The following is a 13,624-nucleotide window of genomic DNA, read 5'->3' on the forward strand; positions in this document are numbered from 1 at the left end:
TTGTCTTTAAGTCAAACTCACGATCTTAGGCAGTAAAGTTTAAGTTACTAGGAGGTGTTGACGTAAACTTTTGTGTACTTAAATTTATTACCCTTTTGTTGTGTTCATGGCTGACTTCCATTATAATGACAATTTTGGATTGCAAAGCCATGACACCCTAAAATCATGCTTTCTTGATTGTTGATGGTAATTGTGAAGTGGTACATTTTTTTAATTTTACTGTTAATCATCAGTTGGCACCATTAACCCTTCAGGCCTGTGCAAAACTATTCTGGCTAAAACAACAAATTAAAGTGTGTGCGCATAAATGAACCTACCATGTTTACTTTGTTCTGAGAGCTGGGGTGCTTATTTTGATTTTCTCAGAAAAATTAAGTTAAGTTTCCAAAGGTCTCTCTTACACTCACATGCACACACCCTATGCTCCAAATAAGAAACTTTGCTTTTTGCACTGCAACAGTTGTTTAACAGTAAAAATAGCTAATTTGACTTCTTTCAAACAGGAAAAACCACCAACAATTAAGAATGCACGATTATATGGCTTTGCAATCAAAAAATGTCATTTTAATGGAAGTCAATGGGGCAAAACAGTTTCCAACATAACAAAAGGGTAGTAAATTTGCCCAGAGTCTATTGTTGAGTTTTTTAAGACTTTTAAAGCATTTTCCCACAATTTGTGTACAAATTAGATTTGTTACCAAAAATCATTCCATTTACTGAAATACAGAGAAAGTTGTAGCCAAATTAAGACTTAAAAATCCCCCCCAGACTGGATAAAAACATCCCTAAACGCACATAAGGGTTACACAGGACATTGGTCCTCAGGTCCCTAATTTTGAAACAGGTCAAGCGAAAACGCAGAATACTGGTTTTCCCAATACCCCAACTTCCAATGTAACTTGACATCACCACTGAAATGAGCAGATTTGAGTACCTTGGATGTCTGGCAAGTACTTCTGGTACTGGTCCACCTCACTGCTGTAGATGGTGAAGGCCAGGCGTTTGAGTAGCATGGCTCTCTGCTCAAGCTCTGCATCTCGATTGGTGAAAAGACTCAAAGAGCTGCTCTGAGCCACAGCAACTCGGGCTGCACATATAGAAAATGTTAGCAGGATGATAATGACAGAGCTATAAAATGGGCACAGCTGGAAAGTCTATTTGGCAGAGAGGAAAGACTCACTCATTAGGTCCCTGAATGTGGTTTTGTCGTGAGTCATCAGGTGGTCTATGATTGCTCTCCAGCTGTAAGAGAGAGAGATGTGGTCAACTAGAAGTCACATTGCCCTTTAAGCTGCAGAAAAACTACTGCAACAAAAAATATATGATGTGCTATAACAGGACTCACTGGCTGACGCAGGAAGAGTCCATCTGGAAAAATGTATGGTCCATAAACAGGTCAAAGGCTTCCTTCTTCCAGGCTCTCCGGGTGTACTGATATCCACTGAGGCTGCTCAACAGCTGGATACATGCACGATAACTGGGCGCATTGTGAGCACTGGCAGACAGAAAGAGAGTAAGTCTTTATTGTAAATTCCTCATTTTGTGTATACAGCAGTGGTCACAAACTCAGTTCCTGGAGGGCCACAGCTCTGCATACTTTAGCTCCAACCACCTCCAAATCACACCTGCTTAATAGCCTCTGGTAGTCTTGAACACCTTGAGTAGTTGGATCAGCTGTGTTTGAGTTGGAGCAAAACTGTGCCAAGCTGTGGCCCTCCAGGAATCGAGTTTGAGACCTATGGTATTCACTTTATTCTTCGTGTATGAGTGGGCACAACCATGTGAGCCTTTTTGGCTTGAGACTTCCGGTCTCATTCACTTCCATTCATTATTAGACGTTAAAAACAGCTCATTCTGCTGCTTGATGTTACAAACTGATATTTTCTTATTAAATGATTCTACTTTGTCTGTATAATCATCCAAACACTCGTTTGTAGAGCAAGTAGTCTGATAGTGCTTTTGCGGTTTATTATTCTAAGTCATTTCTCCCATAGGCAACTGAATCAGAAGTTCTAAAACAACTGCAAAAACTAGCACACTTTTGCATTGAAGAATAAAGTCAATACAGTGTAGGATTTTCAGAGTTCCCACTCGAAGCTAAACATTAAATTCCCTGATCTTTCCCTGTCTTTCTCTGACTAAACAGCTGACCACTGGAGAGTGACCAATGATAGCTGAGTGGTGTGACAGATTTCATGAAGCATAGCAATGTGCATAAAATGTAATGTTTATAATTGGGTATTTACTGGTATTCTTATATCCCAAAACTTGATCTTTTGCATAGTTTTTTTCTCTCTCTTTCTTTCTTTTCATCCTTTCTATTAATGATTATGTATATATGCAGATGTTTGAGTGGAATCTTGTAACTATGTGCATGTATAAATTGTTTATGGAGGTATATCATTAAGTATATACAGTTGAAGTCAGAATTATTAGCCCAACTGTTTATTTTTTCCCCGATTTCTGTTTAACGGAGAGAACACATTTCTAAACATAATAGTTTTTATAACTCATCTCTAATAACTGGTTTATTTTATCTTTGCCATGATGACAGTAAATAATATTTTACTAGATTTTTTCAAGACACGTCTATACAACTTAAAGTTACAATTAAAGACTAAACTAGGTTAATTAGGTTAACCAGGCAGGCTAGGGTAATTAGGCAAGTTGCTGTATAATGATGGTTTGTTCTATAGACTTTCAAAAAATATATATATAGCTTAAAGGAGCTAATAATTTTGACCTTAAATGGTTTTTAAAAAATTAAAAACTAGCCGAAATAAAACGAAAAAAAAAAGACTTTTTACAGAAGAAAAAATATTATCAGAAAAACTGAAAATTTCCTTGCTCTGTTAAACATCATTTAGGAAATATTTAAAAACGAAAAAAAATTATAATTTTTAGGTACTATATTATTTTATAATTTTATTATAAAAAATATATTTTTATAATTCTGACTTCAACTGTACATTTGCAAGTGTAGATTTGCTTATATTTATTTATATTTTACATATGTATATTTATTATTATTATAGTCACACTTTAGAATAAGATTTCATTAGTTAATGCTTTATGTATTTAATAACATGAACTAAGTATGAAAAATATTTGTTTAGCATGTATCAATCATAGATAAACATTTACTAATGCCCTATTAAACTCTAAATTCATGCTTGCTGACATTAGTTAATGCATTGGAGTTAACGAACTAAGGAATGAACAGCTTTATTTTCATTAACGAATGTTAACTAACATGAACAAATACTGTAACAAATGTATTGTTCATTGTTTGTTCATGTTGGCAAATATATTAACCAGCATTAACTAATACAACCTTATTGTAAAGTGTTACAACTATTATTTGCTAATAAAAAGTAAAATAAATGTGTATTAAAAAATCTGATCAAAAATCCATGACCTAAAAAATGAATAGAAAAACAGGCAACTGTTGCGAGAAATCCCTCCAGAATTTATCAGTTCTGCTGTTTCTGAATTTCATGAAAAATCAAGCAAATTATGCAAAACTTAGAGGAGCTTGCAGTTTTTTAATTGACGCATTAATTCTACAGATTTTGGCTAACCAAGTCACTGTTTAATTGTTTTTGCACCAGTCCTTTTAAAATGTCAAATAACGTTATATTAGCTCATAAAAAGTGCTCATGTGGTGTGCGATAGCTTAAAGCTGTCATAGACACGGCATGATGTTGTACTTCTCCCTGACCCACTTTAGACAAGCAGTATGACATTATTATAATACTCATTCAGTCAATGTCTATATAAACAAGGCTACGTTCAATGTATTGATTGCTATAATTTAAACATATTTTTTCTAATGCTAATTTAAAGAGAATTTGACAGTTTTGTTTATTTTGATCATTTAGAGTCATTCATTTATCCATTTTGATGTCAAATTAAAACAATCATAATAATTTTACTACAATTCTAAAATGAGTAGCTGAGAAAAGAGTGAGATGTCAGTGTAAAATATCCTAATCATAACAATAGGCTACACATGTGAAACAACGTTTTAAAAAACACAGCATGGAAAAACTGCATTATTATAAATGGCAAGTAAAATGTTGAATGACAAATAAAAATTCCTAACATTTTATAATGACTTGGACAGAAACATAAAATATTCCCAGACTTTCAATGTCTGGGATAGACCGTATAAATTCCATGATATTCCATAAATTCCATGACCGATGGGAACCCTGGATTTTAAAGACTTCCTACCTATGGTTGCGCAGATAGGGCACAACATAATGCATAAGGTTGACCAGAAGAGGAATCACCCTCTCTTTCTCATCACTGTAGAAGACCATATCTAATAGATGAGCCAGCACCTGTACAGACACCCATGCAAACGTGAGAAAAATTATTAAATCCAGTAAAGGGTAATCTAAAGAGCAATGAAAATAATACAAAGACAAACTAATCAAGGCAAAGCACTACTTCTGGTGATCTGTGAATATTCCTGGTGTGTTTTATAGGGCTACAACTCACTACAAATAAAATAAGTTGTAACGTTGGTGGTAGATCTGGCCACAATGTGAATTAAAATAAGGAAAAGGCAGTGGAAGTGGCATTCTGTGTTTACCTCAGCCAGCAATGTGAGAGCGTGGACACTGTACACAGACGGAGTGAAGCTGGAAGCCTCCATCACTGTTTGCATTAAATCTGAAATGCACATCCTGTTAGTGAGAGACTTGCCACACACTCATGCAGATGTGCATGCTAAAGGAAGTAATGTACGTCAGTTGTGCCTTTTATGAACACAAACAAACAAAGTCTCTGACCTTCTACATCAGCCTCCAGACTAGTCCCTTCCACCATGATCTGAGGAGAAGGTTTGACCTCCAGGTTTCTCCTCAACCATGTGGTCTGTTCTAGCGATGAACCTGCAATCGTCCCAATAGCCTCAACAATTTTATGGGTAACATCCTAGGGAAAGATGGATAAGTGTGAACATTTGAAAACAGATGACAAAAATGCTAATTACCTGCTACTTTAGGGCCCGATCACATCGAACGCACTTTTCCATTCTAAAAATGCGAAGTGCAACACACTACCTTCTTTGTAATATTTAATAATATTGTTATATTCAATTTTTTTTTTTTATTCAATGATTGGATCCAAGACCAGCGACGAGATGATCCCAAGGATTCCATATCCGGGACCAGGCCATATCCTGAGCTGCTGCTGCGCTGATGGTCGTGGGGAGTGGAGAACATGAGTCTGATTCCAGCGACGCTCCAGGGACAGACGAGTCTTCGCTGAGGCCATCTTCCAGCCTCAACCACGGCGAATGAAGCTCTGCACAAGACTTTTGGCCAGCGGAGAAATTAAAATGGTCGTGCCAAACTGAGTCTGGTTCTCAAGGGTTTTTTTCTTCACTCCCATCAGGTGAAGTTTTTTTTCCCTCTCCGCTGTCGCCACTGCCTCGCATGGTTCAGGATTGGTAGAGCTGCGCATCGATGAATTTGCTCTTCAGTGTTTGAACTCTCAGTAATGATTAAATCACACTGAACTGAGCTAAACTGAACTGGACTGAACTTAAACACTAAAACCTGAACCACACTGTTCCAGTTACTATGACCATTTATGTGAAGCTGCTTTGACACAATCTACATTGTAAAAGCGCTATACAAATAAAGCTGAATTGAATTGAATATTTGTAAAGTAACTTGACATCGTGACCACTAGTTGTTCCTTCTTCTTTAAAAGTCTTCGTAGTCAAATACAACCGGCCTCTGAGCGAGCTGAGAGAGGATCACGTGAGGTGCTTCTATTTGCTATCACACAAAAAATTCACTTTTCATTTGCATAAAGTTAAAGGATTCTCAACTTTGTCGCATCGCTCGACACGCCTAGCTGGTCGCCAACGGTTGATTTCGCTCGCGTAGGCGGAGGTCACCGGAAGTGACACACTCTCTGTTGAAATGAACGGTCGCTTGTTCTTTCCCACTGCGGGTCGCTAGTAGTTTGAATGAGGTTTAAGGAGCGTGCAAAACGCTCTCGGGCCAATCTAAAAAGGAGCCTATCAATGAAAAAGCATGCTCGGGATGATCGGCCCCTTAGTTGGCATTTTTATATGGTTTATGCATCCAAAAAACAAAACAGTGCCATGGTACAATGTAACCATGTCAAAAAAATTTACTTTTTTAGTAGGAATGTCAAAGTGAAGCAAAAGTCACCTGTAGCTCTCGCTGGTCCTTCTTGCTTTCCAGGGTGGGATTTTTAAGAATAAACTCATTCAGTACACTAAAAAAACAATTAAAAATAAATAGTTAATGATTCTTGCAGTCTTGCACAGTAAACTGATATGTCATATAAATGCTGTTTGATTGTTTACAAAATGGGAAACTATTACAAAATAAATTGATGATTTGAACATGTTAATAATCCCCTTCAACCATTAACAAATCCTTATCAATAATTTATAAACAGCTACAATCCGTTACATCCCCCTCCACAAAATGTGTTAAAAAAGAGTGGGTGAAGGAATTGGGAGTGGACATTTTGGAAGAAATGTGGCAATCAGGTTTGGAGGATATTAATAAACACTCTATTATTTCTAGGCATTGTCTTATTCAGTTTGAAATAATTCATTGGTTACATTATTCAAATAAAATATTACATTGAATCTTCCAAAATATTTCAGCTCTTTGCGACAAATAAATTCATTAGATGTGGATATATAAATCACAGTTTTATTTTTTGATCTAAGATACAGAATTATTGTAATGGAATTTTTGAATTGCTTTCTGAGATCTGACAGGATCCAATGCTTTTTATTCTGGAATTCTCTGTACGAACGCATTTATTGTCAGCTACACAACATAAATTGCTCTCATACTGTTTCACTACTGCCAAGAAGCTACTGCTAATGTTTTGGAAAAAAGAATGGCCTACATGTGAACTCTGGCTAGGACAAATGACCTCTATGTTACATTTAGAGCAAATTAGAAAACTCAAAATTTTACAAAATATGGAATTCTTTTATCTGTTACCTTGAAATAAAAAACTTGTGGTAGTGCATAATTTCTGTAATGTTTTATTATGCATTGTCATCATACTCTGTTGTTCAAACAGGTCTTTGTGAGCAAGTTGGCCTGTTATGTGGGTGGGTTTTTTATTTATTATTTTGATTTTTAAACCGTTTTTTCTTTTTTTGTTATATGTGGACAAAATATGTAAAACAGAGAATCCTTTTCCCTCTGAATCTGCATCTTCAATAAAACTACAAGTTTACAAGACAAAAAAATACAAGTAATGGCAATAAATGTACTCACCCTAGTATGAGAAACTGTCCTGGAGCAGGCAAACTGAGTTGCACAGAGTCCTTAAGCAACGCCAGGAGCGATGGCCAACTATCAACCAGACTAGACACTGAAATCCTAAATGAGACGAGACAATGGCAGTGAGATTGATAGAGTAATTTAAAGAAAGCATTTGGCTTGAACTAATATAGTACAATAATTGGTTGGTCCACTTGCCTCTGCACATAGGCATAGAAAAATTGTAGCATGCAGACCTCCAGGGATAGATGCTTCTGTAAATGAAAGCTAAAAGTAAGTACTAGGGCTATCTGAAAAACTAACAGCATTTTCTGGGGCGCAATTATGAAAGTTGTCAGGGTATATTCATAGCAATACCTTCTCTTTGGCAATGGCTGGGGGCTGCTTAAGCACTTCCTTTACAGTCTGTATTACAGTCTCGGTTCGCATAGCACTTACTGAACGAACAAGCTCCACAAGGAGAAGCTGCTCCTCACTAGCTGTGGGAATTACCTAAAATACAGACACATGTGTCAGTGTTTGTTTTGTTCTCCAAGTGTAGAAATGTTCTCCTGTAGACATCTATAGTTATTCATACCTTGTTTCTAGATGGAGTTTTAACCTGCTTCCTTTCATTCCACACATAAGCAATAGCAGCCATAAAGTGAGCTCCGTGATTCATTGAGATCGGGCCCAGCAGCTCTAAAATTTGCTGCCTGAGATTCTGTGAAAAATCAGAAGTACTTCTAGTAAGCAGAACATGGACTACATTCACTCATTCATTTTTCTTCGGCTTAATCTCTATTTTAGAGGTCACCACAGCGGAATGAACCGGCAACTATTCCATCATATGTTTTACGCAGCTGATGGCACTCCAGCGGCAACCCAGTATTGGAAAACTCCCATACACACATATACGGTACAGCCAATTTAGTTTATTCGATTCACCTATACCAAATGTTTTTGGAATGGGGGAAACCAGAGCATCCTGGAGGAAACTAAACACAAACTTTACAAAGAAATGCCGACTGGGCCAACCAGGACTTGAACCAGTGACCTTCTTGCTGTGAGTACTAACCACTGAGCCACCATGCTGCTCCCATGGACTACATCTGGATGGAAATCTTATCACTACATATTAAGACTAATGTTAAGTCTCCTTGGGGTACCTTTGTGGATCCTAGGTTGATGTTGGAAGTGGAGCAGGCAGAGGCTGCAGCTGGTCTGTCAGAACTCTCAGTCAGACAGAGGAGACCCCACAGAAGGGTTACGGAGGACATGATGGTGTGCAAGATGGAGAGAATGCTTGCACGAGCCTCTCCAAGGTGCTTCTGATCTACATTTGCCTGCAGCTGAGGAAAACATGCATGTCAGCATTAAACTCAATATACTAATTATAATTGATCCAAACTGTGACATTCATTAAATCAAAATTATTTATATATAAATGATCAAAATAATCATTTTCATTACTGTACTCGACTGCATGACAAACTTAAGATCCAAACATGGCTAACTAGCACCCTCACCTGGTGATATTGTGATGTTGGATCTAACAGACAATAATGGATTATGGCTGTCATTCCTTCTAGTACTGTTAAAATAAGGTCAGGAGGGACACACGGTGCCATCCATTGGGGCCTAGAAATATAAACACACACAAATTAGTTTTCCTTCACAAAGCATTTGTTCAAAATATGTCAAATTAATTTTTATACAGCCCTTCCAAGTAGCGTTAGGACAATAACTTGTTATAACAGTGCCTTTCAATGGGTGTGAATATTCATCACAAGTGATATCAAGCCACTTTGTGTTTGCCAATGTAAAGAATCCAGTACTAACAACTTTGTGAGCTAATATGCTTTGTTGTATGACCCTGTTACTGTGTTACACAACTGAACTGGACCAGTACCTTGTGTCTGTGAGGCCTGTCTCGTGACGGTATTGCTGGATAAGGTTGTCGAGGTTTTTGCACAGCTGAAGCGTAACAGATGCAACCACTCGCCGAAGCACTTTTCCCATGTATGGCAGAGTGGTTGTGATAAGGCCAATCCACTGTGGGTGCATCTTACAGGCATGGTGTTGATGCAAAGCTCGAATTACAGCACATAGAAACATGCCTTGTGCTGTGATAGGCTGCCCATGTAGGTATTGCAGGGAAGTCATGGGTTGTTGTGGGTTGACATGCTCTACCTCGCCCCCAATCAGTTCAAAACCAGCCCCAGCACCATTAGCTCCTCCATTAGACCCATTTGTCCCAGGACCTCCCTCGCCACCCTCATCCACTGGGATCATCACTCGATGCTCCAACACCACCAGGCTCTGCAGCAGACGCAGTAGTTGTGACTGTATGGAGCTGCAGTTGTCTAACTGGTCCTCTGACAGATTGATGACGCTGTCCTCCGAAAGGCCCTCCTCAACCGCAGCCACATTAGTGCCGCGAACACGATGTTCATGCCACTTCTGTACACTAAAAATGGTGGAAAGCAAACAGTGTAGCACTACCTTCTGCACTTTGCATTTAGACAGTACATCACAAATAAAGCTGGCAAAGCCCTTGGCTGAGCCCCCTGTGACTTTAGCAAGCTCGCTGAAGAGCAGAGTCAACACCTCCACGCTGGTCAGTTGCATGGCATGGTTGCCTGAAAGATCCTGTGACGTGGCAGCCACATGGGCTGAGTAATAGCTGCGCAGAAAATAGAGGCAAAGGGAGATTATGATCTCCAGGAACATGGCACTTCGGAAGGAGTGGGAATGTGAGTCCTGCGGGATAGGGCAGTAGAAGTCCTTGCCCATGACAGAGATGCGATGGCGGGCTAGCAGGTTCTGCAGTAGAGAGAGCTGTGGTGTATATGTATTGTTTATGCTGGTGGTGGAAATGGCGCTCACAAATCCTGTTGGTGAAGCACGTAGCATAGCTGCAATAGCAGAGAGAGCATGTAGAGTCCGAGAGGAGTCATAGAGCTGAAGATAAAGCAGCACATGCTGGTATAAAGGATGGATGTTAAAACGAGGAGGTGTCCCAGAGGTGCGAGATCCTCCTCCTCCACTCGCAGCCCCACCACTGGGTGAGCCTATATCACTCTCAATCTCTGATACTTCACCTTCCCCACAGCTGTACCAGTTCTCCAAGTCAAGACTGTCTCCAAAGAAGATGCTGGGTGGCCTGTTCTTCTCGGGCTGGTTGGTCTTACGTCTCTCTTCATCTTTCCTCTTGATTTTCTTGATTTTGGGCTTGGCTCCTGGTGATTTATCCACCAGGCGCTCCATAATCTTGCCCTTTAGACTGAGCTGGATGCTGCTGTGGCTGCGCTTGCGGTGCGGGTCATCTACCTGGAGACTCTGCTCTGTGGAAGCACTGCCACCGCCATCTGGCAGTGTAATGATCGAAGGGGACGAGCTATGCCGAGCAATGCCTTCCCGATGCTCCTCTTCCCCAGAAGCATCAATTGCGGCCACAGCAAGAAACTCCAAGGTTCCCCCTGCAACTAGTTCTGGAAGTGTTTTAGGCTGGGTGTTAGAGAAGGGGGCAAGTCTTTCCACTGGCTCATTTGATGTATCTGTGGATGAGTTGGAACTGTCAGAGTCTGTCTGAGGCCAGGCATCAGGAGATGGTGTCTCAGATTCTTTCTCCACCATTTGCACCACCCTGTCCACTAGCTCAAAAACCACAGCAGAAACTGCCTTGTGCATGGACTCTTCCTCTAATGAAACAGACTGACAAAGCATAGGATCCAATATATTAACAGAGCTGCCACCTCCCTCCAGTTCATCAAAGCTGCCGTTGTCTACAGTTGAGGATTGTGAGCCACTCGAATCTGAGCTATTGGGCTCCCCCTGCTGATCAGGTGGTTGATATTCGCCACACAGCTGCAGGTTCTCACTGCTAAGGCTCAAGAGAGAAATACTGTCACTCAACGGGTTGACTGTGAGGCTAAAGGGTTCCATATCATCTAATGGAAGGCTTCTGCCAAACTCTTGGACAACCCTATGGCAATTCCCTGATATCTGGCTATAATCTGCAGAGGAAACAAGTGCATGTTTGTTAGCATATATTAGGTTTAATATAAAAAAAAATGCAAATGCCAAATATATTTAAATCAAATTTAAATCTTACTTTCAGTATAGCCAATATCCCTCATGAAAATAGGGTCAGAGGGTTCATTTTCTGGTGGATTAGGAAAGGCCTGGGTCCAGTGTCGCTGTGCTTGAACACGCTGTATGGATACACGGTGGGTTTTGGGGTGCAATAGCAAAAGTAGTAGAGGTTCAAGAACACGAGCTATGTCATGTCTTTGCAAAACCTGGTTCAACCAGGCCCTGCCAACAGCACTTGAAGAGCCATCCCAATAACTGAGACTATCAAGCATGATGAACAGGGACCTGTAAGAGAAGGAGAATGCTAAGGTGATTGAACGATTATAAAAGCAGTGTCTTGAAATTATTTTCCAATCTGTTTTTGCATAATAAAACTACCATAGAAGTACTCTTACCTGTCAAAGGACCGATTAAAAGGAGAGGACTTGGTGATGTTTAGGTCTCTGGTTAGGTGCCAAAGAACTGAGAATTTTACATGAGCCTCCAGACGTATTCTCTACAAAAAAAAATTGACATTAGATGTGTGAACATATGTGTGCAACATAGTACAACTTGTTTGTGCATACATGTTTGACTAACCCTGTCCCGATGCATGAGTTGCTGGCTAATGACATCTTCGCAAATGCTGGGTGAGGGAGCCAAATTGTGGAGCTGGTAAAAAAGCTCCACACTGCGCTTGTGATGCTGGGGGGTCTCTTCTCCGAGCTGATGCCATAAGATAAGAGCTACATTCTACAGGACGAAAGTCAGAGGGTGATCAAGATAGAATGGGAGACTACAACAGAATAAAATGAGCTAGGAAATAATGCAAACCTTGAAGAAATCTGTTTTCTCTGCAATATACTTCAAAATACCAGGTGTGAGTGGCGGTCGAATCACCACTGCAACACGACCCTGGCTTGGACTCATTGGCTGGCTTGAGTCTGGACTTGCCACACGCTCAGCTGTCACCATAGCTACAGACTGTGTAAGTCCTACAAGGTCCATGACAAGTGATATAGCCACTGCCTGAATACTGAAATCAGTATCGGAACAGCATGCATCCATTAGAGTCTGAAGCCACACTGCTGGCTGAATACTGTCACCTGTAAGAAAAAAAATTGTCAGAATGCAAATGTGTGGCATTGAATGTTTGTCAGTGTGAAACTGGTATTCATGTAATTTATATTTCTTGACAGCCCCACAATCCCTTTGCATTAAATAATGCAGGCAAGTCAAAAACAGGACATTTTTATTTATTTTCACTTCAACTGAAATTCCCAAGTTATTGTTATACAAAGAAATACGCCTGACTATATTTTATGTGAATAAACTGTACTAAATAAAAAATTTCTGAGCGTCTTCTAAGAAAATGTGTGATAGTAACTAGTCTTTGAAATTATACTTAATTGTTTGTGTCTTTTTTATGTTCTGTGGTGGCAGAGGCAGTCAAAGATAAAGTCGTAGTGATACCTTGAAGGAAATTTTCTGACAGACTGACATAAATCAGTACATAAAGTAAAAAATGGCAGCTGGAGTGTTTTTTATTACCTGCCTGCTCCTCTCTAGTGGGTGAAGACTTCATGTTGCCCTCAGCGATGTAAACCGGAAAACTGGAACACTCCAGGAAGAGCTGACAGGCAGCAGTGAACGCAGCAAGACATTCCATCTGCTCAGAAGACATCTGCTCCTCAAAGCCACTTGTCCATCTTTTATCAGCCACCACTGTTAGAGTGTCCATTTCTGCACTGCAGCTCTTCCCTGCCTCTGTCTGACCACCTGGGGTGATGTATAGCCTCACTAAGCAAGAAAGGAACTGCTGGAAATGCTCAAGGCAGGACTGCATCACTGGTTTGTCCTGGGGCTTGCTGTTGGCTGAACTACTGAACCCATATTTGGGTTTAGGTTTGAGTTGAAGAGGAACGTCTTCAGGGCTGGATGCCTCATCCTCAAGGCATTGCACATTATCAGGTTGATCACCACGCTCTGCTTGGTACTGAATGAAGTCAGTGAATCCACTTTCTGACAACCGGCCACTTGAAGCGTTCTCGCTATCATCAAATACGTCAGTGCCTGTTATTGGTAGGATCTGAAAGATAATTAAAAAAAATCTTCAGCATGGTATACAAACCAGTAGCTATGTTTCCATCTACCTATTTTAATGTGCATTTTGGATATGTGCATAAAAAAACGGTTCATAGAAACGCCAAGATGCGAATAAGTTTTGAAAATGACTATTTATAACCGAGTAGGATAAACTTTATATT

The 13,624-nt window shown here is 39.8% G+C and overlaps 1 protein-coding gene across 13 annotated transcripts in view; it reads right to left on the minus strand.

Moving 5' to 3' along the window:
- Positions 1–13,624, minus strand: part of dop1a (DOP1 leucine zipper like protein A) — a 63,610-nt gene that overhangs the window by 9,901 nt on the left and 40,085 nt on the right. For all 13 annotated transcript variants that reach the window (XM_087287250.1, XM_087287256.1, XM_087287247.1 and 10 more), the window contains 19 exons: positions 12,909–13,446; positions 12,192–12,463; positions 11,958–12,110; positions 11,774–11,874; positions 11,398–11,663; positions 9,193–11,299; positions 8,810–8,921; positions 8,450–8,632; positions 7,879–8,004; positions 7,659–7,793; positions 7,500–7,555; positions 7,296–7,400; positions 6,198–6,264; positions 4,800–4,944; positions 4,601–4,680; positions 4,237–4,346; positions 1,346–1,495; positions 1,181–1,242; positions 935–1,087 (listed from right to left, as the gene is read on the minus strand). In XM_087287250.1, the coding sequence (XP_087143376.1) occupies positions 935–1,087; positions 1,181–1,242; positions 1,346–1,495; positions 4,237–4,346; positions 4,601–4,680; positions 4,800–4,944; positions 6,198–6,264; positions 7,296–7,400; positions 7,500–7,555; positions 7,659–7,793; positions 7,879–8,004; positions 8,450–8,632; positions 8,810–8,921; positions 9,193–11,299; positions 11,398–11,663; positions 11,774–11,874; positions 11,958–12,110; positions 12,192–12,463; positions 12,909–13,446 (4,921 nt within the window). The remainder of the gene's footprint in view (positions 1–934; positions 1,088–1,180; positions 1,243–1,345; positions 1,496–4,236; positions 4,347–4,600; positions 4,681–4,799; positions 4,945–6,197; positions 6,265–7,295; positions 7,401–7,499; positions 7,556–7,658; positions 7,794–7,878; positions 8,005–8,449; positions 8,633–8,809; positions 8,922–9,192; positions 11,300–11,397; positions 11,664–11,773; positions 11,875–11,957; positions 12,111–12,191; positions 12,464–12,908; positions 13,447–13,624) is intronic.

Source organism: Danio rerio, chromosome 16, assembly GCF_052040795.2.
Source record: "Danio rerio strain M-AB ecotype USA chromosome 16, GRCz13ab, whole genome shotgun sequence".
NCBI classification, from domain to species: domain Eukaryota; kingdom Metazoa; phylum Chordata; class Actinopteri; order Cypriniformes; family Danionidae; genus Danio; species Danio rerio.